The sequence below is a fragment of the Dicentrarchus labrax genome, unplaced genomic scaffold (genome assembly GCF_905237075.1).
Source record: "Dicentrarchus labrax unplaced genomic scaffold, dlabrax2021, whole genome shotgun sequence".
Classification (NCBI taxonomy): Eukaryota; Metazoa; Chordata; class Actinopteri; family Moronidae; genus Dicentrarchus; species Dicentrarchus labrax.
The window spans coordinates 7,910,950-7,937,724 of NW_026136704.1; the positions used below are offsets into that span (position 1 = coordinate 7,910,950).

General features: G+C 40.9%; 1 protein-coding gene across 1 annotated transcript in view; it reads right to left on the reverse strand.

Moving 5' to 3' along the window:
* Window positions 1-25,065, reverse strand: part of zgc:153039 (uncharacterized protein LOC767698 homolog) — a 62,928-nt gene extending 37,863 nt beyond the window's left edge. Inside the window, exons 1-6 of the mRNA XM_051396515.1 lie at window positions 24,452-25,065; window positions 19,337-19,471; window positions 18,147-18,284; window positions 17,311-17,631; window positions 15,225-15,332; window positions 15,035-15,146 (exon numbers count right to left, since the gene is read on the reverse strand). Of these exons, the coding sequence (XP_051252475.1) occupies window positions 15,035-15,146; window positions 15,225-15,332; window positions 17,311-17,631; window positions 18,147-18,284; window positions 19,337-19,471; window positions 24,452-24,671 (1,034 nt within the window). The 5' untranslated portion in view covers window positions 24,672-25,065. The remainder of the gene's footprint in view (window positions 1-15,034; window positions 15,147-15,224; window positions 15,333-17,310; window positions 17,632-18,146; window positions 18,285-19,336; window positions 19,472-24,451) is intronic.
* Window positions 25,066-26,775: the final 1,710 nt, after the last annotated feature.

A 26,775-nucleotide genomic window follows, 5' to 3' on the forward strand; every position in this document is an offset into this window, starting at 1 on the left:
ATAATATTAATGAATATATAAATATAAATATGAATAAGTATTATGTGTATAAAATGTGTGACCTGATAAAGGTGCCATCAGGTCACAGGGATCATCAAAGTTATTAAAATCATCCTGTGAGAACAAGAATGTCAGCACCATATTTCTTGGCAACCCAATAGCTGTGTGTTATTATAAGTTGGCAACACTCATGTTCACGTCTAATGTAAATAAAGAATGGGAGGGAAAACAAGAAAAAGAACAAATAATCTACATCTACTGCCACAACATAGCATGGCATGTTTCTACATGCAACAGCAGCATACAGAAGACACTCATCGTGTCTATAGCCATAAACAGATAAACTCATCATTATATTGCATTCATATCAGGAGATCAGAATCAAGTGGTCCGAAAGGTTGTGCGTCATTTCAAACTCATTTGTTCGTTGGGGGGGAAGAAAAAGAACAAGATTGAAGAGGAAGTGATGATTACTCTGCCAGGGTGTCTAATGATGAGATCCTGGAATAAGGGGCTCACTTCAGCGTGTGTGTGTGTGTGTGTAGGAGATGCTGTACTAGACATAAAGAAAGAGAGATCAGAGAGTACAAAAACCACAGCAGGGTGTGCATGATTGCGGCCTGCCCCCCACCTCTTTTCAATACAACGCAGCAAGAGAGAGGAGAATTAGAGTGCAAAGTATTTCTCTCTCTCTCTCCTGATCCATCTAAATCTCTGTGTTTCAATACACACGCAGACGCATACACACACACACACACACACACACACACACGCACACATCCAATCCATCTATTCCCCTCCCTCATCACCTCCATCTCCCTCATCATGTTTTTAAAACCCACTCAAGGTTTTTTTTTTTTTTCTGTCTCAGTTCACCCTCTCTCATTTTATTTCTGCTTATACCAGTGTCCACTCGCTCTCTCTCCTTTTCTTTCTTTCTCTCTCCTTATTTCTCTTGTAATTAAGAGTCTCATCACGTTTTCTTTCAGGTCCAGTGATTTTAATACTTATTATCATGGCCCTGTTAAGTATTGTTCACTCCATCCAAAGATCTGAGCACACTATTATTTCACATGGAGCCCGAGAGGCAGGCAGCACACACACACACACACACACACACACAGACTTTTGCATTACCACAAATCAACTAAACAAAGGTTCTGCGGAGAAGTTAACATCGGCCTTGAAATTAGGAAATGCCAACTACTTTGTTTATTCAGCGTGTGTGTGTGTGTGTGTGTGTGTGTGTGTGTGTGTGTGTGTTTTTGTGTGTGTGTGTGTGACGTGGGCATTGCAGTGAAAAGTTTATGAACCATTGCTTTAATCAGACTCTGACATATTCATAACACCAAAAAAAATGTTCAGTGGTCTGATAGGCAGGCAACCGCTTGAAAGGGGGAGTCTCAGTGTGTTGGTTGCAGGAAAAAAAGAAAGATGCTAAGCATGATGAGGAACTAAAGTGTGAAGTGAGTGATGATGTGGGTCAAAATGTATAGGCTGATTATTAATTTCTCTGACGTGCAGCAGGAGCAAAATAAATCTGGAAAAGCTTGACATTTCCAAACTGGCTCTCAAAAACAAAGCCGCGCCAAACTAGGTGACAGCGATGACAAATGGTGTGTGTGTGTGTGTGTGTGTGTGTGTGTGTGTGTGTGTGTGTGTGTGTGTGTGTGTGTGTGTGTGTGTGTGTGTGTGAGGTTGTTCATGTGTTGGTCCTATAATGAACAACTATGTGTATTCTGTGTTTTATAATTTTGTGTTTCTTCCGAAGCCGAGTGTATTCATTGCCAAGGGAGTATTTATGTGGGACTGTGTATGTGACTCTGTGTGTGTGTGTGTGTGTGTGTGTGTGTGTGTGTGTGTGTGTGTGTGTGTGTGTGTGTGTGTGTGTGTGTGTGTGGTCTGAATAGTAATTATTGATCAGATCATCCAGCTGAAATGAGCTCTGCCATCCAAATAAAGAAGAGAACAAAAGCGCGAGGGAGCGAGTGACAGATTAAAGGAGCTCGTTTAGAGGCGAGCAGGAAACAAAGCTAAAGGACTAAAAGGAGCCCGCAGAGATTGTTTGGGCGATTGTTCTCGCTCCTCCCGGCCCGCTCCATCCTTCAGCTCATTTGTTTACCACCTTTATTCATGCCCTCATTTGTGTATTCATGCGTATTCATCTTTTTAATCCATCATTTCATGTGTTTGTGCTTCTGATAATTCACCAGCGCTTTGGTCGAAACATTATGGATTAATTATCCCCGATTTTTCAAACGGGATGAAAAATGAAGTGCTGACAAGGAGTGTTTGTGTGTCTTTAGGTATATTGCAACAGCTGTGTAAAATCTCACCACAAACAACGTTTATTCTGCTCGCTTCAGCTCTCAGAGGGCGAGGTCACTCCTCATCAGGGCTAACATAACGTCTCAGGATCATCTAGTTTAATGATCCTGAAGAAAAAGGCTTCACAATTGCCAATAAATGCTCAAGTGGGATCATAGCTAGTTACTGAGATGGCTCCAGCTTATGGCTAACATCACTGTTATGCTCATTGCACCATTATGTGACCATTTGTGTCCCTGCAATATGGACCTGATGGTCCTGTAAGTCAATACTCCGACTCGCTGTAGAATTCAAAGGTTAGTCGCTCTTATGGGTCTCTCCATCAACATTACAAGGACAGCATTTATTTGTACTGCATTTTTCTTGTGTGTGCCCCTTTCTCTGTGTTTGCAAACAGGGATGGGAGGATGTATAATATGAAAGGGGTCACTCATGGGGATAAACCCACAGAGAATCATCACCCTCTGTGGTGCCTTTTAGCCTATTTTAGCTCAGTGTTTCGATTTTCTGCCTAGCAAATTCAGCACTCATCAAACCTTTTCCCAACACTAGCATCAGACAGATGTTTCCCACTGTACATTATCTGCAGAGTGAAAAAGTTAGCCCGATATGGTTAAAGGAACCAATGTGTAGGATATAGTGGCATCTACAACCAACTGAACACCATCCGCGTCTGTATTTGACCAGCTGGGAATGAGAATGGGCTGTGAAGTGTGTAAGAGAAACTACAGTGGCTGCAAAACACCAAAGCCCCTATTTGGTTTGTCTGTTCTAGGCTATTGTAGAAACCTACAAACCTACCATACTGAGGTGATTATACACAACTAATACATAATTAATACATACTTATAGATGTTATATTGAATTTCTGCTCATAGATCCTCCTAAATGTTACACACTAGACCATTAAACTACTAACTACTACTGTTACTACTAACAGTCACAAAACGTTATAAAGCCATACTTTCCACTCATATCTTCAAACGTTTGATGTGAAAGAGAATGTATTCTAATTCTAATTCTAACTATTCTAATTATCTATTAACTCCCCCAGCTCTTTCATTCATTTCTATCTGCGGGATGTCTCTTGTTTTTCTATGACTCACTCTTTATGGAGTGTTTTCTCATGCCTCTGGGTGCATGGGGAGCTGTTTTCTCTCCAGTGCGTAATCAGTGCGTAGCCGTCGTCTATTTTTCTCAGCAGTCGTTTTTTTGTTCTTTTACAGTTTCATTCCCTCATGGTGTACATCAGGTAGAGTACCGTCTGTGCCATCTGTGTGCGTATGATATACTGTGATGAGCTATTGCCTATGTCTAGCAACAATCACTGCTGCCGTATCACTGGAAAGTCTGGGCGCGACTTCCCTGATAAAAATGCGCTTCAGGTACCACCAGCTCTCTAAAGACGCAAATAATTTTCTCTAAGTGCGTGTGGCTATTAGTGCAGTGTTTGTGAATTGGACTTTTTTTCAATGATGCTCATATGCATAGAAAGGCGGCAATTTTGCACTAAATGCATGCATAGTACCTCATTTAAATAGCCACAAAAAGCACAGCAACACTATTTTCTTGGCAGCGCAGTTAGAGGTGAATGTTGTGAATTTCCATGGCTTCCTTTTGTTTTATTTGTGCAGCTTTAGTGGTCACAAAAGCGTGCAATCCTTTTGTGAATTTTCCCCTCAATCCACTCTCGGTTGTACAGCTGTGTTACAGAGTGGAGGTTCTTCCCTTACAAAAGATCTTTGATGTGTATAGATACCATTGACTGTATATAGATACCAGCTTGCAGAGAGCACATAAACCCAACAACAGACTAGAGCGGCACAATTAATCATAATTTGACCGAAATTGCAATATCCAAATCGCAGAAGCAGCAATTGTTTAATTGATAAAGGGCAAATATGTGACAAAGCAGCATTATAAGGAAGGACTGTAGTTCTGAAGAGCTGCCCTGGCCTAAATATCTTGTTCTCTAGATTTAAGAAAACATGTTTGTTTGGTACAGACCCCCCAGAAATGTCCCATCATTATGATTTTGATGTTTTTTTCAGTGTAAATAAAAATTGCGACACAAAAATTATCATTCCCAAGAATCGTGACTCATATCGCAATATCCGTCAAAATAATTGCAATATGATGCTTTTACCATATCGTGCAGCCTTACAGCAGACAGGGTTATTTTGGTCTGTCATCAAGTTACTCAGGGACTTTAATTAGCACCAGCTGATATGACCTGCCTTCATTAAACGTCTTTCATTGAGTCTCGAGCCCAAGCCGAGATAACCCCGATAATACTATTATGACATTGTCTGGGTTATTTTTTCAAACTTTTAAAAGCTCCTCCAGAGCCACAGAATACATTACATAACTGTTTTCACAGGGTAGTGCTCCTCATGAAAAATAAACAGAACTTCTATGAGTGAAATTATGAGAGTATTGAGTGCCCCTTTAAGGGCCAACGAGAGGTTAACGTTGATCATATGATTGTTGAGTTATCAACAGAATCAAACAAGTCTTTTTTCAGGGTTCCTGACTGTCTGGATGTCTGCTTTGTAAAAAGAGCACCTTCATCCTAACCAAAGTTGAAAGTGAATGATATAAAAGTGTAAAGGCAACACCTGAACTAAAAGACATTAAAAGGTGACAATTCTATGGCCCAATTTTCCACCATGCCAGTGGGGGAAAAACAAAGGAGGACTCTTTCTGCCAGTGGCAAAATCCTCAGAGCACACTTCAAAAAGTCTGAGCAGTAACAGCCTGAGCATGTGGATCTCAATTCGCAAAAGACCTGCGTTACTTTACAGAGTCTGTGGCCCGGTGTGCTTTGAATGAGTTCAGGCCTCTTAGAGATGACTGAATCGACTCCATAGCAACAAATGCACCAGCACAGAACTACACCCTTTACTGCTGGGATTTAGTGTTGGTCTTTAGCCTCACTTCACCTTGACCTTGGAGGTACTTTTAGAGTGTAGCCACAGTACACAAGGGGTAAGGGAGAGATACAGACACATAAAGAAGCAGCAGAGGAAAAGGAGGCAAACAGAAAGTAAAAGGGAGGCAGAGAGGGGTTGTAAGAGCCAGAGAGAGGGAGGGAGAGGGAGAGTTAAGTGCTCTCAGGGGAGTAGACTGTGGTTAAGGATTATTAAATGGGATCAATAACTAACAAGGCCTCTGTGCGCACATACACACACAGACACACACACACACACACACACACACACACACACACACACACACACACACACACACACACACACACACACACACACACACGCGCAAACACACACTACCTCCTTCTCTCTCCTCCCTTCCTCAGCCTCCAGCCTCCCCTTCTCTACCAACTATTCACATGTACTCTGCACGTCTCAGATTTTCCCCGGCCCGTTTTGCCATTCACATTTTAAAATGTTTATCACATTTTTCTGGATACTTTCATCTCGTTTTACGGCTGCTCTCCATTTCACCATTTCCAATTTTCAGCTGCTCTATTCAGTCATTCTTTGCACCAACAATTTCCAGCCACTTTTTGTATTACTCCATCATTTGCCCACGATGCTTGTACCAAGGGGTCGACTGATACGGGATAGCAATATCGACAGACGTTTTCTTTTCTGATAGTCAGGGTCAGACAGGCCGCGGGACATGCACGTACACCATCATGGGGCAATAACAGTCTCCAGTGAAATGCAGAATACAAACAAAGAGAGTCAAATGTCATTCAAAATCGCAATGACGTTTGTAATGATGCAAATGCGAGTTATTCTACAACATAAAACCTAACCATAAGCCTTGTGGTTCACACCATTTGAACTGACGGGGATTGCACAGCAGTGTGGCTATAAGGATGGCAGTGTCAGTCTGTCAGTCCAACACTTTGGTCCAGACTGAAATATCTCAACAATTATTGGATGGACTGCCATGAAATTGCTTTGACTTGTAACAACATTCATGGTCCACAGAGGATGAAGCCCACTGACTTTGGTGATCCCCTGACTTTCCCTATAGCATCGCCAGCATCACAAGCTTTTATTGCCTTTAATTGATAGTGACAGCTGAAGAGTGACAAGAAAGGCGGAAAGAGAGAGGGGAATGACACGCAGCGTGGCTGTACACTAGAAAAAACAACAACCTAATAATACTATTGTTTTAATTTTTGTTTTTAGCTGTCATTTACAAAAAAGTCCAAGACTGTTAATATGACCAGTTTGTAAAGAAGAGACCATTAGTTAGTTTAGTTCTCAATCATATCACATGCTCTTCATCAGCAGCCAATTAGCCAATTGTCACTGAATTGCAGAAGTAGATTTAAACCTCAGCTTTTAAGCCAACATGGACAAGAAGTCATCAAAGTGTGCATAAAACAATAATAATTCAAACATCAATTCCAATGACATTTCTATGAACTCCAAACTCCATCTGCTGAGGAACAGCTACAGTTTACTTTTAAATTTACTTTGTGGTGAGATTCCAGTTTCCAACGTCAAAATGAACTTTGAACCTTGATAGCTGTGATAGTCATTTATCTTATATGGACAGTAAACCCCAGAAATGTGTTTAATTTCTTCAGAAAGACGGATGAAAGAAAGAGAATGAGAGACTGCAGACAGTGGCCAGCCCATAAGTGACGTCAGCACTGCTCTCTACTCATCAATGCGTGTGTAGAATCTGATCAACAACTTGAATTGGAATATAGGTTTACTGCTTCCCATAGATGACAAGTCAAGTACTCATCAAATATAATAAACTGCCTCATTCATGGACTACACAAAGTGCCTGCCAACCCATTTTGAATAAAAAAGCCAATATCTGAAACCACTGTCACCAAAATCCTCCCTTTCTCCCCACCGTCTGTTACTCTTCATCCCTGTGTCTCTCCCTCCAAATCCAGCAGCTTTTAATTCAGACTGGACATGTTGTTCGAAGACTTGGCCTGTACTGCCACCATTGTCCCCCCCCAAAAAAAAAGTAACAGGGACAGCATGGAGAAAAAGGAGAGGGGCCGAAAGTGAGTGGAATCTCTGCAGGGGAGAGATAGGGGGCGAATAACAAAAGGAGGGAACACGGCTGTGTGGACGGATGGATAAATGATAGACAAGGAGTGGAGGGAGAAAGGAGAAGGGGAAGCCAAGGATGCTGCTGTGGGGTGATAGTGCCAAGAAAGAACTGGGGGGAGAGGAGGGGAATGTAGGGGGTTAGAAAGAAAAGGAACGAGTGAGGATGAAGGGAGAAGGGATCCTAGACTTGTTGCCTTACAATGACTACAGTCTGGACAAGGAGGGGCAAAAAGCCTGAGAATGAGAGGAAATTATGTAAAGACTGAGATGAACTACAGAGTGTGCGGTAACACACAAGGCTCCTAAATCTTCTCTGCCAAAAAGAGCAAGAATGAGTAGAGCTAAAAAGTTCATGGACTATATTAAAACCATGAGCACTTCATGTTAACTTTGCCTTTACAGCTCCAGAATGCTGGAAATCATTGGCAGGGGGAGGCGGGCTGAACTATTATTTAAATATAGCTATTGTATAGTGTTGGCTGTAATGATTGAAAATTGTATTAATTGCATTAGTTGTGTTAGTGTCTGTGTGTCTGCCTGCCTAGGTGCAATACATTGCTTCTCCTTGTGTGAGGTTAATGTTTTTTGTACATGGTCCGTGACAAGTAAATGAAGTGAACTAAATTATCATAAAGACTGGGAGCAGGAATCCTGGAGCTTTGTCATCACTGTGATGTTGCCAGGCAACCAAGGGGGACTCCAGGTAGTCACTCGCCTGGGCCAAGAAGAAGTTCCAGTAAGTAACTCATTGTATAACCACAGCTCTTTTTTTTCCTTCTGGTTTCTATACAGGTTAAACAAAGGAGCGGTTAACTAATGAGCTTTAGGGGTGATAGCTAGGCTTGCTGTTCCTACAGGTTTCATGGGAAAGGAGGTAAAGGTTATCGGAAGAGATCCTGCAGACGGGAAGGGGCTAAAGCAGGAGAGAAGATGTTGAATGAGAAAAAAAGTGAACAAAAGTATGTGATTAAAAGGTAACCAGAGTGAGGGGGGAGGACAAAATACAGAATAGGAAAACAGAGTAATGGTAATAGACAGTGTGTGGGTGACAAGAGACACAGCAGAAATACAGAACAGTTTTTGGAGGATGGAGAGGAAAGTGTTGTGATGAAACATGGGACTTTTCTGGAAAAGTGAGAGGAATCAGACACTGTGTGTGTGTGTGGGGGGGGGAGATGAGAGACAGAGGCACATCGGGGGGTGCGGATTGCACACACATTCACAAGGCTGCATGTCAGAGATAGCACAACAAAAGAAGGCCCAGCAGATTCAAATTAATATAATTATCAAGTCAGTTATTAATACAAAAGCCTCTATAGCGCAGGGTGGATTAGCCCACGGGTCACAGACGCACAGTGCTGTGGAAAACACACACACACACACACACACACACACACACACACACACACACACACACACACACACACACACACACACACACACACACACACACACACACACACACACACACACACACACACACACACACACACACACACACACACACAAAGAAGTCAGTCAAGCCAAGGCTAACAAACCCACACACACTAAACCTGTTAGTTAATATTCAGGCATGAAACTGGTTCTAAAATAATAAAAAACTGTGGTGCAACAGAATGAGTTGTCACACTCACTCTGTTGCTTTAAGTCTAGATTTAAGTTCCTAATCCACACACACACACACACACACAAAAACACACACTACCAAAAGAGCTTGATAAAGTAGCGACAGGGCAATCTGTCATGGTTGGCTAGCTGGTCACACGAGGTTAATAGATTCCCCTCTATCTCACATCCCCTCAGCCTTCATTGCCATCATCAGCAGCCCTCTTACCATAGTGGCATATCATCAGCGATAATCTCAAAACAGACAAAATATGGGGCCGCTCTATTAACAGTGACCTGAAAACCAGTTGTACGGCTTTCACATCCAAATGAGCTTCATTTTTTTTGCAGCGCTAATAGCTGTGAAGAAGAAAATATCCTCATACGAAGCACACACTCCGTACTCTCAGTGCATCTGCACAGTCAATCTCAGAGTCACAGGGATCCCACTGTGGAGCGGGTGTAAAATCCACAAAGTTCCATGACAAAGTAGCATTACTTAGCTGGAATGCTTCTTAAAACTTACTTAAATTTGTGATGGAAGGTAAAGTTCAGTGATTCTCCAGGAATCCCATGAATGTGAGAAGTCTACAGGAGATGTTGAGGTATGCTCATGTTAAAACCAAGTCTGAGCTGGCTGAAGCTGTCAGCCCGGGGTTAAATGACCTCGTCCCTCGTTTTAATGAGCCCACGCTGACAATCCCCGTCTCCCCGCGTTCACACCTGAGCGAGGCCACTGATGCATGTGAGATGGGTACACACACTGACACAAGTAGGCAGTTATAAAGAGGTACCTTTACCGTGCAGCACAATCATTCTCCCACCTCCCTGACATTCACTTTTAAATACAATCTTAACCGCTTTGTCTTTGAAAGCTATGATACAGAACTACAATTTGCAGAGGGTAGCAATTTAGAAGAACTTATGTTAAGGTTAGTTTGTCACTCCTTTAAAGGCTGTTTGGTAAGAGAGCGTGACTGCCACCCTTTGGACAAGTCAAGCAACTACAATAGGCACTGAATTTTCCTTTTGCTTTTATCATCGCCCAAACTATCAATGACACGAAACCTGTAACTCAGACAGCATTAGTGCCATGCTAAACTCATTCTATTACAAGACTGCAACCTTTAAATCTTTTTATTATAAACCTTCCATTTAGCACTCAGCATTTAATACAGGGTTTATAACACCATGATGTAGTTGTAAGCAGGTGTAAGGACAATTTAAACGTTTACACAAAGATATTCAAGAATAAAGTGCTTTCTTCGAATACTTGCATGCATCTCGTACTGATGATGAATGACCAGTATTTCTAGACCCATTTGCACATGGAAAAATCACTCATATTCTTGTGCTGTGATAAATATTGGCCCTTTTTTCCAATTTCTATATAAGGCCATTTTTAAGTTGTAGATTCATTTATATTTGTCAACAACTTTAAACCTTTCTGTAAGCCACATTAAATATTTATGCTATATAACGATGAAATAATACAAATGTATGATGTTTCATTGTGCCCATTATGGTTTTATATTTAGTGAATTAAGTGGACCTTGAGTTACAAACAGCAAATGCTTCATAACACACTGTAAGGCTGTGTTTGTGTGAATCATAATTAAATATGATTACAGCTCCCAGTTAAATCAGAGAAAAACCTATGCCTACCTACCACATCCCATGCACAGTGACAGCGACATCCCATAACAATGAGATACTGCCATCATTACATTCACACTGGAGGCTCGTCTCAGGTGTGAGGGCTTCCCTCATATGTGGTGGCGCCATAACATGACAAATGACTTTAATAGAAGCAGTCATATTTTAATCCGTGATCATTTGGTTATCCTGTGTGTGTGTGCATAATTTAACGACAAGAAACCTGCTGCCTGCCTGACACCTGCTTGTGTGTCAGCATGTGTGTTATTTGGAGTTGAACAACTAGTTGTGCGAGATAAATGTAAGAGGATTTTTCCCCTCAGGATTTTGGTTTCTCCTCATGTTGATCGCCTATGTTTTTATAAGAAAATCAACACATAATGATTCTTTTTATATAAAGATATCTCAGGGTAATTTTCAAAAAATGCTTTCTTTGAATTGGTATGTGCTCTTGTACTTGTAATGGATGCCCAGAATTTTCCTCATTTCAAGAATAATTTTCGCTTGGTAAATGGATGTTGCTTAAATTCTTGTGCCATGATAAATATTGGTCTTCCTCTAATTTCCTTACAGAAAATCAATAAAGTTTTATGATGCACTTTAGGTATTGTTGGTAATATTTTTTCTAGGAGTGAGCCGACTTAATGTAGCAGAAACGGCGGTGAATGAAAATGTTTTTCTGCAAGCAGAAGATGAAATACTCTGCGGCACACTGCTTACAAACAGGTAATGCATAGAAGCTCCTATTTCCTCCATTAGAAGATGGAAGCTGGGTATTAAAATAGATTGTTTACCAGTGGGACCTGTCACTGTCACTATTGGCCCACTTATCATCTCCTGATAGTGGCTGCTGGCCAGTCAGTGGATGTATTCTTGTGAGTTAGGTGTCATATTGTCTGGTGACTTTTTTTTCACACTGCACAATCAGACCATTGTGTTCATCTAGAGAAGTGAAAGCAGTAAATTCCAGCCGTTGATATTATATCACATGTTGAGATTCATTTACGCAACATACAAAATTCTGTGTAAACTTCTAACAGCAAGATGAGAAACACACTATCTAGCCAATTAAAATAGTTGAGTTTAATTCATTGTTTAAGTTTAAAATGACTAACTTTTCTTTTTCTTTTCTCACATTAACTAGTGTTTAAAAAAAGAAAAGCAAGAAATGACAAAGTCAGACATCTGGCCTACATCAGGGTGAACAGAAACAAGTGCACAATAAGGAAATACCCCGTCAGTGACAACTTTCCTAGTGCTTCCGAGAAATTATTATACATTTTCTCCAGCAAGATAACACTCATATCATTTCAATTCTCAGCCTCAATAAACCAAACGACCCTGAGCTAAGTGAAAATAAAAACAGGGAGTGATGTTCCAGGCAAGAAACCAATAAAACAGGATTTTGAGACACCATGTGTTTCTGTATTTCATAATCACACAGCTGTGAGGAACTTGATGTTTCTATCCCACCCCTCTGTTCCTTTTTACCACTCTGTTCATTAACAAGAATATTTAACATTTCCTGCCTACAGTAAGTCATCAAGTCATGTGATCAGATTTCCACAGACGCCTTGTATGCACTGAGGCTTAAGCTCCCTCTCTCACACGCATGCGTAATGCACATGGCGTGATGTCACGTGTCACTGTGGGTATCTGTAAAAAATTGTGGCGGAGCAGAACAAATCTCCATTGATAAAGTTCTTTATCTACTTAGAACAGCACAGGCATAGACATGGAGTTCACACACATGTGTAATATGTCCAGATAGGGTCTAAATGTCCAGCTGTTTGATCCTAATGTAAACCGACTGTGTCTCGAGTGACCACTTAGATTGCAAAGAGTGACAGCCAGAACCTGCTACAGCTTACGTTTCTGTATATACATATAAAATCTTATAGAAAGGCAGATTAGAGGGTAGAAGAGAATGCCTTTGTCTAGTATTGCCTTTAATCAGTAGTGACAGCTGTAACCCACGGTCACTGCAGCAAGGCCTTGATGCATGGGGCACCACCAGGTGAGCTATTCATGTGCCACATGCTACAACGCTGCATCCAGTTCTCCCTCAATACATCCACTGTACAGCGTACAACACTGTCGTACCGTATAAGGTTGCAAGGCACATACATGGCCTAAGAGGGAGAGAACCGTTTCAGGTAAGGCGTGTTCTATAAGTAAGGGGCGTATGTTTGTTAGCTGCTGTTCTCGTCGCCATTCAAGCAACTACTTTGTATTTAGAAATCTGACTGGTGGGCAGAGATCTCCAATTGTCTGCTATAGTGAGACTTCTCGTGATGTGTGGAAGCTGCCAAACATAAAACAGGAAACACACACACTTCCTCTCCTTCTCTCAGGCACACACCTAGAGAGGGGACTGAATGGCTATACCTCACCTCGATGGACTTTAAAACCCAGTGTTGTTTGACCTTTGAAATCAAATGGGGGTAAGCATTTGCATTTACACTACTATTACTGTATATGTCAGTGGTTCCAAACCTATTTTAGTCGGAACCCTGTATTCCCACAGTCCCAGCCCCCTACACACAAACACACTTAGGTCATGTGAGGGACCTTTGTGGCCTCTTTGTTGGGTCATGTGAGCGGGGGACTCAGTGCTGACCTGGTCCCACTTCAAAACAATGACACTGCCTCTAGCCTTCACTGATGACCAAATGACTGCATGTCCAACATAAATCTAGGGAAACTACTCTGATTATCTACAACAAATGAAAACCATATGTAAGCGTTCACCAAAATATAGTACAAGTAATATGTGTGATTCTAGGGGACAAGATAGAGTACTGCAGAGGTGGAGAAAGTGCATTAAGAAACTTGTCTCTTATCACTGAGTGTGTGTGTGTGGTAGGCGGACACAGGGAGGCTGGTGCGGCAGAGTAAATGATGGCAGTATTGATCTCCAATGCTCTTTTATAGCCCTGTCATGTCAGTTTAGCACCTTGGCAACACTGGCATTAGAGCTACATCAATACTGAACTCTGGCACTCAGCAAAAGACAGATAGAAAGAGACAGATACAGACAGGGAGAGGGACGACAAATAAACAGAAAGAAGTAAATACCAAGTGCAACATCAAGGTAAAGACCTGTCCGCTCTAACCTTAAGAGTTAGGTGAAGTGAGGACACAGAGACCAAAGTCATCCACAAGTTAAAGGAATATTTCACCATATGTTGTGTCAAACAGGCTTGTGGATTACACCGCATGAGCAGTTTTTTTAAACATGTTAGTTTCTTATTCTCAAATTCCGGTTTGATCTTTAGTGGCTTTATCAGTCACTGGGGAAGTGGTGGACAGTAGAAGGGGACATTTAGCTTCTACCACTTTATAAATGATTGCAAGTATGAAACACTGTTGAATGTAGACTCATCTCACCGTTTCAGCTATGCCCACATGTGCATTTGTTTCTGCCACTACTGTAACACGTAAGAAACCGGGTATTTGAGCCGCATTATACAGTAACTGCTACTCATTTGACAACACAGACAACTGCACACAAACAGAGCAATGAACAAAAGATCTGACTCTCTAAATTGATCCAGTGTCAAAAATAGGCTTGAATGGAGTCACGCTGGTCATTCTTGCACACAGTAGTGTGTTTCCATTATTTTGTCCACTTTCATTCATGCATGCTGCCGTTGTTCAGATTGATTAACTGACGCCTGGAGTTGGATAACATTCACTTGGAATAGATGGTTTTGAAATTGCCCTCTTCTGACGCTCCAATCCTGTTTGCTGATGCAGAAAATGAACCCTGTTTGCATTATCTGATAGTCACTAAGTATTGGATTTCATCTGCTATATTTATTACTACAACGACACACTTGTACTTTTATCAACCCGAAGGTTTAATTACCTTGTTTGGATCTGGGTGGATTAATGTTCAATTATTTTTTTTGTTTGTTTGTAGATATAAATGATATAACCTTACCTAACATACCGATACCAGGCCAAATACAACTACAAATACTTACATTTGGGTAAAGAGTACCGATATGAATACTTAACAATACAATGACTTTGACATGTTTCATTTTCATCAGCTGTCCCTCACTTTCGTTACAAATTAAACGTTTCTAATTTTGTTGTAATAGTTGCTTACAGTATCTCCAAACTGCTCAAATTGCTTCTCCTCCACCTACCTGCTCAACTCACTGCCATAAAGGGGTATCGGGTGCGGTAGTTTTAGACCCAATACCCGATAATACCCAATACTGGTATCGGTGCATCAATATAACTGAATGTGTTAGTAGTATAAGTAAGTAGTATAAACCCAAGACACTCATATGAAAACGAAGATATGAGAAGTAAAAAGCATAAATTCATATTTTTAAACCTGGTGTGTGTGTGTGTGTGTGTGTGTGTGTGTTACTGACCGGTCACATGAGCAGGCCACCAGTACGCAAAGCAGATTGTAGATGATGAAGGTGAAGATGACGGCCGTGATGGTGCCACGGGGGATGGAATAGCTGGGATTCTTCAGTTCACCTGGTAGATAAACTGGTTTACTATGCGTTTATACACAATACATCAGGTCACGCACACAAACAACCTGCCCTCACCCACCTGACATGTTGGAACCAGCCATGATGCCAGTGCAGCCATTAAACATAACAGCGAAAACAGTGGCAAAGGTCATCGTAGTTCCTGTTGTGTAATCCACGGTGTAGTCAGCTGTGGAAAGAGATAACAGCAGATAAGTCACTGTAGTTGTGCTTTTATCGCCGTCCTCAGTCTTCTAAGAGAAAGTTCAATTTAGTTTGTTGGCAGACAATCCTCTGTACCTGCTCGCCACCAAACTTCGTCATGTTGTACAGCATTTGAGAAAACCATTCCCTACACATCTTTCCTGTTGTTTACGGCATCTACTCAATCACAGGACGTTGGATGTATTAATAAAAAACTAATCTTCTTTATGGTTGTATGTGTACAACTGTAAATACATATCGTATCTACCAAAGAAACTTGTTATCACCATTCCCAAACCTGTCGTAACATGAATCATGACTCAAACTTGAACTTCTTTTATCAATAAATAATAGCACTTTTACCTGGGTTCCAACTAGAACTAAACTCCTAAAAAGTACTGTGCTTCATTGATTAAGTAATCTAACAACTAAGATTAAAAACATTTACATTTGCAAAGCCCTCAATACAACAGATTGATGCAATGAAACAGAGAAGCCGGAGAAGTAGATGGCACTGCGACTACTCTCAGGCCCCTTTGCTCCTTTAAAATGTAATTAGACGCATTCAAAAGCAATCATTACATTAGATGCTTTAATTGTGATAACCCTTTTCTCTGTGAAATTTGATTTGGCATGTCTCTGTGTGTTTGTGCTCCATTTAGTCAGATCTTGGGATTATTCAAAGCTTGAAAGTGTAATAGTTCTCACGTGTGCCTGAGTCCATGCCCAAGTTACAGAAATTAGTGATCATGTGCTTGGAAAATAAATCCCTGCAAACAGAGTGGAGTGCTTGGTTAGTTTACCGTGGACATTAAGAACTGGAGAGCATGTACAACATCTAATTACAAATCAATAAAAACATCCGTCCTCTGTCAACAGTGCAGGAAAAGATTATGTACTTTCAGAAAAATGGGGACACATAGGGTGGCAGCAGGAAAAAACATGCGCCACCACCGCAGAGGCTCTGGTTCCTTCACTAGCAGTGCTAATTTCAGCTGTTAATGGGTGGGAAGCCGGTGAGGGAACATGCATCATCATGATCATTCAGTGATGAATGATGCTGCATTGCTGCAGTAGTGACTCCTACAGTCACTGTAACCCCACTGTAATGGGGTTGGGCTATAGTGAGACAGCGTGACATGCAGCATATGTGGCTCCATCCTACCGTTGACTGCTGGTTAGCTTAACTTAGCACAAAGAGCTGCAGAGCTGAAGTTCACTGACTAATACATTATATCTTGTTTTATCTGTACAACAACCATAGTGAGAAACTGTACGTTGCGCCTATATTCTGGGGGTCATAGGACGGACTATTTCCTGGAGTCTGGTCATCACCTTGAGGGCACCAGGAAACTAGCAGATACTCCAGTAACTGAAGCCGCCTGTGCTAGACATTTGGCTCTGTGCACCCTCCCCTGGCAGCACTGAGGGTATGCTTCCAATGAGCAACAGTTTAATATGAAATGTATAAACCATTACTGTGCACTGGATCAAGTGACATATCTGTCATTAATAACTGTATTTGTTTTACATTTTCCATCCAAGGTAAAGCTGAGAAAAAAAATCCCCAAGTGCTGAAATGCTTTGTGCAGTGTGAGAGCTTAACTACGGCTTAATCTAGTCAAAGCCTTACATTGTGCATTAATTCAGTCAAACTAAGTTATTATTCTTATTATTTATTATTATGGAATGTAGTGGCCACAACTGATCCGTGTATTGCTTCATATCAGCCTACAAACCTACTGCTGTTGACCTCTGTCCTATATACAGTACACATTCAAGTTGAGCCTTATGTCAACATCTTCACCTCATCCAAGTCTTGTGTTTCAGTGCTGAGCTGACTGCTTTCTGAGAGCTCCAGGATCGAACCGAGCAACTGTTATTTTGCTCATTTAGGTTCACCACTGAATCAGGGCTAGCAAAGGAACTGTAGCATGTTTTTGGCCCGGCCTTGTCCACCTTACCCCACAGGTTCCCGAGCAGCGTGTCCAACTTGAAGCCGGTGAAGTTGGCTGTGGTGGGAAACACCGGGCCCGTTCCGTTGGCTGTCGGGTTGGCACTGCTGGGCAGGACGACGGTACGAGGGGGTACGGCAAAGAAGCTGACGAAGATGGTGCCCAGGACAAACATGACCACCAGGAAGATGAGGAAGGTGGCCTTTGCGTAGATGTGGGCGCCCACCAGGCAGACCAGCAGGCACAGAAGGGCGACGCCTGTGCCATAAAGAAGAGACCACCAGTAGCCTGACGGCAGGACCTGGTAGGCAGTGGTGGCTGCAGTCCCATCTACAGATGGTTATAAAAGATGTGTTCAAGAGTATAATGTAGCATGGTATTTTATAGCACATAGTGTAAATCTAAATTGGTACATTTAAAAAAAACCTTGAGAGACACAAACAGCTTTACACAGGAATAAACAATAATAGTTTATGCCTTCAATCTAACTGCAACAGAAGACCATTATTTACCCAGGGAACATTGCCTGAGCTTTATGCTCTTTTCTGGAAACTTCCTTGTTTAAAGTCATACAGTTCTACTCGTTCACACCTCAGATCTTCTCAGTATTTTACCAAAGTCGGTTACTGAACCCGGAAAGCATTTCTTATGGATGGATGAAGGAACATAACACCCTGTAGATGACCTACAGTAAGTAATTCAGAAAGCTAATGAAGTGAGTTACAATCATACTCGTGTGTGTGTGTGTGTGTGTGTGTAACTGTCATTGTTGTGTCTCTTTTTCATAATGTAAATAAAATAAATCATCTTTAAACTAATACCAAGAGGAATGCTGACTCACTCACCTTCTGGCACTCCAAAGGTGGCCACAATGGCTTCAACCAGACCCAGCACAAAGAGAGCGCAGCCACACACATTGGCAAAGAAGAACATGATGCCGATGCTGCCACCAAATTCTGGCCCCAACGCTCGACTTATCATGTCTGAGTGAAGTTAAGGCAAAGTGTGCTTGTTTGTTGGATACACTGTAAAAGGTGGTTATCTTAGTCTAGCATAAAGACTGGAAACTGGGGGAACCGGCTAGCCACTATATAACCCACAACCACAACGTGTGGTTTCAATACTTTACTTTTTGTACAGATTTAACAAATGAGATATAACATGTTAATTAGTGAGCTTCAGAGGTGCTGGTAGGTGGATTTTCTTTCACCTTTGGCCAGAACCAAGCTTGTTCTCTCCTGTTCCCCATTTTTGTGCTAAGCTAACTGCCTCCTGGCTGGAACTTTATATCCAATAGGCAGACATAAGAGAGGTATCAATGTTTTACTCTATCCATCGTCTCTCTATAATACAGTGAATAGGCATATTTCCCAAAATGTCAAACTATTCATCTAAGAGCACTTTAGGGCGAATTACTAGGGCTGCACAATTAATCAGAATATTCTAATATATATATATATATATATATATATAATATCTAAACAATAACAATGATATTTAGTCATAACAAAGTTCCACCAAGCATATAATAGTGTGTGTACAAATAAAAACATAGATTACTTTAAACCACTCCCTGCTCATGACTGCAACAACTGAATGCCAAGGAGACAAAGCTGTTAACTGTACGTTTGTCTAAATGTACCGTACATGTTCATTCATGAAAATAGATGGAGACGGCGTGTGTTGACAAACAAACAGCACTGATTGGGGTCATTTAGCAAATTCCTGGCAGCAAAACATGCTGGCCTCTATCTAAAATAGCAGTGTCCTATAGTGAAGTTAATAAACATATCAGTCCCCATTCAGTGTCACACACAATGCTACATCTGCTTCACTAAACACAATGCTAGAATGGGAACAGTCTGTCTTTGTTTGTTTGCATAGCAAGGAGCTCTACTGCATGTGCTCTTGATATCATGACCATTGACAATGTTAATGAAACTACGGTGCAAATGTCATGTGATGGTGTGTGTGTGTGTGTGTGTGTGTGTGTGTGTGTGTGTGTGTGTGTGTGTGTGTGTGTGTAAGAGGATACAATAGGCTCCCCCGGCATCCAGGGCTCCATTGGTGGAGATGGCACAGACTGACAGCACGGTCATGCAGATGATGAAGTAGGCCACCAGGAACATGGCAATAGCTTGGTAAAGTCCAGACTGTCCCACCACGAAGCCTAGTCAGACAAAACACAAACAGAATCAGGCAAACTGCTCAGCACCTGATCAGCTGGTCGAAAGCAAAACCTGGCAGCAAAGTGAGTGGGGGTGAAGAGGGAAGTTAAACTTTCCCAGGAAAAACCCACACACAGTACAGAGGATGTGGGCACACAATGTAGCATGAGACTCGTGTTATGACACACTGTTACATAATCAGATCAAGGCAACTGAGTGTGTATGATATATACATACATACATTTTAGAATAATTGTGCTTGTAGTTTATGATGAAAACATGCCTGAAAATCTTTTCAGAAGTCAAAATGAAAGTACACATGGCACAATGACTCATCCCAACATTCCATCCTGTCTAAAATTGAAACTGGATTCACATGTTGAAAATGATTCCAGTTTCCCCTCAACTGTAATGTTGACATCTGTAGTTCAAATCATCTGTACCAGAAAATAAATTCCTTGGTTTAACGAAGAGAAAAAAAGGAATCTGTTCGTATACAGCAGCTCGGAGTAAAACTTTGATCTTAGAATTAAGAATAAGCTCTATGCATGAATGTTTTCAGACTTGGTTTCAACTCCTTAAATATAGAGAGCTCCTGAATCAGCTAGCAGTGACCAGCAGAGGAAGCTTTTATATTTTATATAGAAGTGTATGATGATAGACTGATAAGAGACAAGCTCTGTCCCAATACCCACACCTCCAATACAATATGAAAACGTTCACGATTCAGCATGAATACAATCATATGTTTACACATTGCAGTGCTTCCTCCCTTATATTCACATTAACCATATACTAATAATAAAACGTTAAACACGTTATATTTCACACTTTAGCTACTATAATCATGAGTATTCTGGTGAGTGTGGAAGATGGTTGGGAAATGTTTCACTTTTAGGTTGAACCCAAAAACAAGTATCACTTTAAATAATCCTCTATATCCTAACTTATACAGTCCAATACAACAGTCCCACAATAAATCCATCGTTCATGTGGGTAGGACGGTAGGTTGGTCAAACCTGTTTCAGAGAGGGTTTAACTGTACAGGCGTTTTGGAGGCTGTGGTTTGCAATGCTGTTGAATTAGTAACTTTTAGCAGTGGGGCTCCTCAGTGAGGGTGGAAATTGATTTTATTTTATTGAAGCCAATGCTCCTATCGATTCTGTTTATCGGGCAGATTATTTACAGGCTCCATTTCTGCATAGAAAAAGTATTCCTACACAGAAACAGTAGAACTAGGCCTGTTTGTGGCTCAGATGTGCACAAGTTCCATTGTTTAACTGCGGTTTAATTTGGAACCGGTTCTGGATTCCCCTCCCTGGCACTAAACACAGGATATTTACACTCTGTAACGGATGTGCTGCTAAGCTGGGAAGCAGTAGCGCTCATGCGTAGAGTCAAATACGTGGCATTCCTGGAATTTTAGCCCATGGTGCACAGAAAGATGTTTCAGCATATTGCTGGTGTTTCCAACCTTACTGGAAACAACCATTTTACCAACATTACAACTAGCACTGTTGTTATCTTTCTTTGTGAAATCAACGCACGCTTTGGACCATTTCTTCCTCTCCGCCATGACACTTTCTTGTTGCAAATTTGTAGCAACGTAGATGTGATGTCAAACAGGAATTTGACATCACTGTTTCACAAAATGAAACTCTCAGAAAAACATGCCGGCATCGATAAAAGGAATTAACTAGCTCAGAGGCCTACAATTGCAATGATTCAGACAATTGGAATCGGTCTCAGCAGGAACCGGTTCTTGATTTCCATCCCTACTCATCACTGGTGACTGACAGCAGCGTTGTCACTCAGCCGAGGTTCACATTATATCACTTCCTCATTAAAAGCTTGTTGAAAGACCACAAAATCCACAGAAACAATCACAATCTGATAACAGCGCTCAGTAACGTAACATTAGTTCTTCGTGGTTCTCTCCTGAAACTTCATTGGATGCTGTCAGATTAATACAGAAATGAATTGATTCGTGGCAAACTTTTTAAATAACATACTTTTTCATTTTTGGACTCTGAGGCAGGTATCAAGTATTTTCAAGTCCAAGTGAAGGTACAAGTCATTGGTGTTACAGCCCAGGTCGAGTGGCAAGTCTTTTTTGATTTTGTCAACTCAAGTCCAAGTCATGTGACTCCAGTCCACAACTCACAAGTAATTTAGCGTCACCATAGACAGCTGTAGAGTCACACAGGAGTGCTATTTGCATCTATAAAATGTGATGGTTTGCCTTGTTGCATTGCTAATTGTAGTCCTTATTTAACAGCACTTAGGAGTCACTGCAATCTGCACTTAAAGGTCCAGTGTGTAACATCAGAAATTGAATATAATTTTCATGGTTTTCATTAGTGTATAATCACCTGAATATAAGAATCCTTGTGTTTTTGTTACCTTAGAGTTAACTGTTTTTATCTACAAAGGGAGCGGGTCGACTTTCATCGAGTCTGGCATGTTTCTACAGTAGCCCAAAACGGACAAACCAAACACTGGCTCTTTTGCTTTTTTTCCAGGTGTTTCACAGCCCCCGTAGTTTTCCTACACACTTGGAGGGACAGTAGTATTCAGTTGGTTGTAATCTGAAACTTCAGCGCTAGATACCACAAAATCCTACACACTGGTCCTTTAAAAAAATATAATTCAGACTTTGTTAAAAGTTACTGTCAGCTTCTTCACACAGAGCTTCAAAGTCCTAGTTTTTATGAGGAGTTTTATGACTCATAAGTCAAAGTTTCTGATCCAAATCAAGAACAGAATTTTACAGTTTTCTATCCTGCCAATGCTAAAAAAAAAACTTCATAACATAAAATGTGCAAAGACATTTTGTACAAAAACTAGTTCAGATGCTAGCAACAGTTGATTAAAATAACTCACATCTTCTTAAGCAAAGTCATGTGCATCAAATCAAAGTGTGGGAGAAGATATTAGTGCTACTTTACACCATGGTACACACATTTTAAACCAGTTTCCACTGTTGTGTTTGACTGTATTTATGTTTGTGTACTCAATGGCTGTGACTAACTGCATAATGCTGCTGTTTTCATGGTCTGCTTTTTATCTGTGTGGGTGTCACATGATCAATAAGCACCAGAACATAAATCCCAGGGAAAAGGCAAGAAGGCAGCAGGCACAGTGTTCAGTTCATATATGTAGGATAATTCCTTAGCTAGATGGGAGTTTTAAGAAAATGTTGATATGATGAATGTTTTGATTTAAATATAAAAATATAATTTGTTTTTCTGGGTAAACCTGGGTAGGACATGTTAGGCCATGTGTGACTTTAAAGATATGTTATCCAACAACACATAGCTGATAACTCGACAATAGTTTCACATCCACAATGTAACCACTGTTAGTTCCTGTGTAGACATGTTACAGTGTGAGAATAGTAGTCTAAACTTCTACACAGACTGCTACTATGTGTGTCCATGTGAGTCTGTGCGTGTGTGTGTGTGTGTGTGTGTGTGTGTGTGTGTGTGTGTGTGTGTGTGTGTGTGTGTGCCCACTGCACAGCAGCTGACATCTCATGAGACTGGGGGGGGCAGGGGAGGGGGCAAAAAGAGAGAGCGTTAGAAAACAACCTGGATGTACAACGTAGAGAAAAACGCAGAAGTACACCACCCAATAACCGGAACTGAGATAAAAGAGAAGAGAAGATGATCTCAGTTGTCAGTGGCCTCTTTCTTATGCTTCGACAGCAGAAATGGGACACTGTGGACTGCATGACATGTGATCACTAGCTTCACACCTGCATTTTTTACAGCAACTTTTACCCTCTCGACATAGAACAAAATCGCTCATTTCAGCTGTTTTAGATATTTTATTTAAACTTACACAAAGTTAGGCCTACTCAAAATTAAAAAAACAGAAATCCTTCCTTTAAGTGAAACCAACCTACAGTTGCCACGATAAGACTTTGAAGTATTTGACTTGTAGATATATGTAGGTTACACTTTCCTACCGATATTATTACTTTGAGGAAAATGTTACTACTAATCTATTTTGTATAACTTAAATATTGAAAGGCTGAGAGTCTGAAGCTCACCCCTCCTGCCAGAGTGGAACCCATCTGACAGGTCAAATCAAGAAATAGGTCCAGCTGTTTTCAAAAACTTTACATTTTTGCAGTGAACAAACTTTTGTTGAGATTGGAACCATTTTGCAATTGAACCTGGGTTATGCATAACCCTCCAAACTAAAGAAAAGGCTGGTCAAACATTTTAATGTTACCCAATAAATGTAAATAAGGAGGGAAAAGCTCGCCAGCTGACTGGGGGAATTCATCCACCTTGCAGGTTACATATAAAACTGTGTGAGATGTAGAGCTGATTGTAATGACACAATACAAATCAATACATTATTTTGCATATAAGATTAATTTTAGTCAACTCCGATTTGGGCAACTCATAAAACTAGTGGTGCTGGACCAGTTCTCACACTGGTACCACAGGGATGAAAGAGGTCCAAAACAGAAATAAGACTCTGGTTTTAAGTGCAGGTTTGTATGAAATCTGAAGTGACTGCTTCAAAGCTTCAAAGCTTTAATCTCCTTTGTGAGCATAGCTAAATAAATTAGGTAATATCAAATTACAAGGAATAAAGGCTTTCAAGGGATCATATCAGTTTGAATGTTATCAAGCACAAATTTATTTCAGTAAAATCAACTTATTGAATTGGTTCACACTGCTCACTTGTGCGCTCGTTGTTACTTAGATAGAAGCACATTTAACACTTTAAGAGTTGATATGACTGAGACAATCCAAATATGATGACCGGCTAGAATACCGAATTCACCAGTGGCCCTAACAAAGCCGAGGTAGTGTTATATACTATATGTAGGCTACCTTTAGTGATACGCAAGGCAACATTAAAATCTCTACATTTTGAATGGGGTTTGGCGCACCTCTGTCGTTTAGACGACCCAAAACAGTGTGCAGTGATTTAAGAGGACGTCTGTCATCATCAGCACTCACCTATTCTGAGGAACACTACCACGCTGAACATTGACAGCAAGGTGGGGATGACCACACCGAAGAAGATGGAGAGTTTCTTGGGTTGCCGCTGCTGCGTAGACCTCTGCCTGGGGCTGCCCGGGTGCTGCTCCGGTGCCTGCCCGGCCGGAGGTGGCCGCGGCTCGGATTCATTGACGCTGGTGGAGAGGCGGTAGTGGAGAAGAGGAGTCCGCTCTGTCATAGTGAAAGCTGCCTCTGCACAAGCTTCACAACTTCATAGAGCGCTCTGGGTAATTTCAGAGCCAGCTGTCTGTCCAGCTTTGCTCCGGAAATCTGACAGACTGTTCCGACGACTGTTTCCGAGACGTTAACGAACGTTTCCAAGGTTTTTGTCGGAAGTTAGTGACGCGTCCCGATTGCCGACTGGCTCCCTGGCTACATAGCCGAGGAGGAAATAAGTTCTTTCGCTATCAGTAAAAACAACATGGTGGACGTAGACATTACAATGAGCAGTCCTGACATGTAGTAGCTGTTAACAACAGCTTAAAAAAAAACCACAGCCCATGACCAGCCACTGTAGCTTTGTATAGTTTTGTAGAACTAACACTGAATAGAATATCATGTGATGTACCAACGTTAATCACCTCATGTATAACTTCCGGTTTTAACTGTCAAAATAAAAGCTACGGACAAGCTAGAACAATGCTTCTAAAAAGTCCTAAAGTCGCAGAGCAAGTTTCTGGTGCCAAGTCAGTCAGAATAATTCACCAAGAGAAACCAGAGAAATGCTAGTGCTTGAGACACAGTACTAAAATACACGAAATACTGCCTTGTTTTTAAAAATAAATCCTGCTATTTCCGGTTTTGTCCCGCCTGTGAGTGGGTAGCTTCACAAGTCCTTCTAACGCTGTGATTTCCAGCCTGTTGCTTTCGGTCATATGATCAGGGTGGCTGGGCCAATCAGAGCACTGCATTCTTCCGACCACCTGCTGATGGGAGACGCATCCAGATAAGCAGTTAAAATCTGGAACTTGTTTTCACTTGAAAGAGAAAAGTTTAAATGACGTTTTAACACTTCATAGGCACACGAAATATTAAATGTAGGTTCATAATTATGGATAGCCTACATGCATTATATTTGTGTAGCACTGACAGTGTAGTATATGGTACATAAGTGTACTCAAACGGCCACTGTAAAAGAAAATAGTCACTAGGCTGTTTCTTTTTGGCTGCAGTGTCACCTTGCACGACTTAATAATGGCCTATGAAAATACAGTGCAAACCAAAAATGTTCCTCATCTTGTTTTACTTCTGTATTCTCAAATAATGACGCAACGCCTGTTCACCGTCGATGATTTTATTTTGAAAGTTATGACTGGTTTAATATTAATGATAAAAGTGACCCAAATAATACAGAGTAGTGCAATAGTGTAATGCCCCTCCCAAACTGCCTAAATCCTCACCAGCTAATAAATAATACATTAACATACATAACAGAGTCGGACTAGCAGAGTCTGGACGTCTTGTCCAGACACTACAGTGATTTAGCAAGAATTACATATTATTAAAAAATATATTGTTATACTAATACATACATATTATATATACATAGTGATACATATATTCAATATAGTAAATGCATACCTACAATACCTACAGACAAATATACTCAACATACATTACACAATGTCAAACTGACATTTCCTAAGATCTCTAATAAAACATGATGAACTTAAAGATGTATTCAGTGATTTCACAACATCTTCAGTCCACAGTTGACTTTCACATCATGAACAAGGAGCTTGGGAAATGTTTCCATTTGCATTAACAAATGCACCAAGTATATCATAACTGTATCTGTTTCATTTTCTGAATTTCTTATATGAGTTGCGTTTTCTTCCTTCTTTTCCTCCTGTCTTTTGTGAAAGATGATCTGTTAAAAATGTTAAAGTTTTCCTGCAAGCCATGGCTTAGGAATGTACAGGATTACATTTAGCAGGCCTTCCACAGTCTGAGTTGCCCATTTTCCTTCATATGGGCTGATGATTGCAGCTGCAATTCCCATACTCACCCACAGATGGTGCTACAGTTACAGTTTCAAAACAAGTCATTCCAGTTTCCCTTCAAAGACCCTGAACCCCTATTCCTGGAAACGAAAACACTTGGTTGTATATTATTTTTCATTAACCTCTTTTCATGCGGTTATAGTCTACTGCATATTTTCAATCTAAAACAGGCACACATTACTATCAATTCCTTCACAATAAAAACACAATAAGTCCCAAAAATGTTTAGTTAAGCGGCTCAAGTTAATTGATTAGTCTGTTATACCTAGTAAAAAGTAC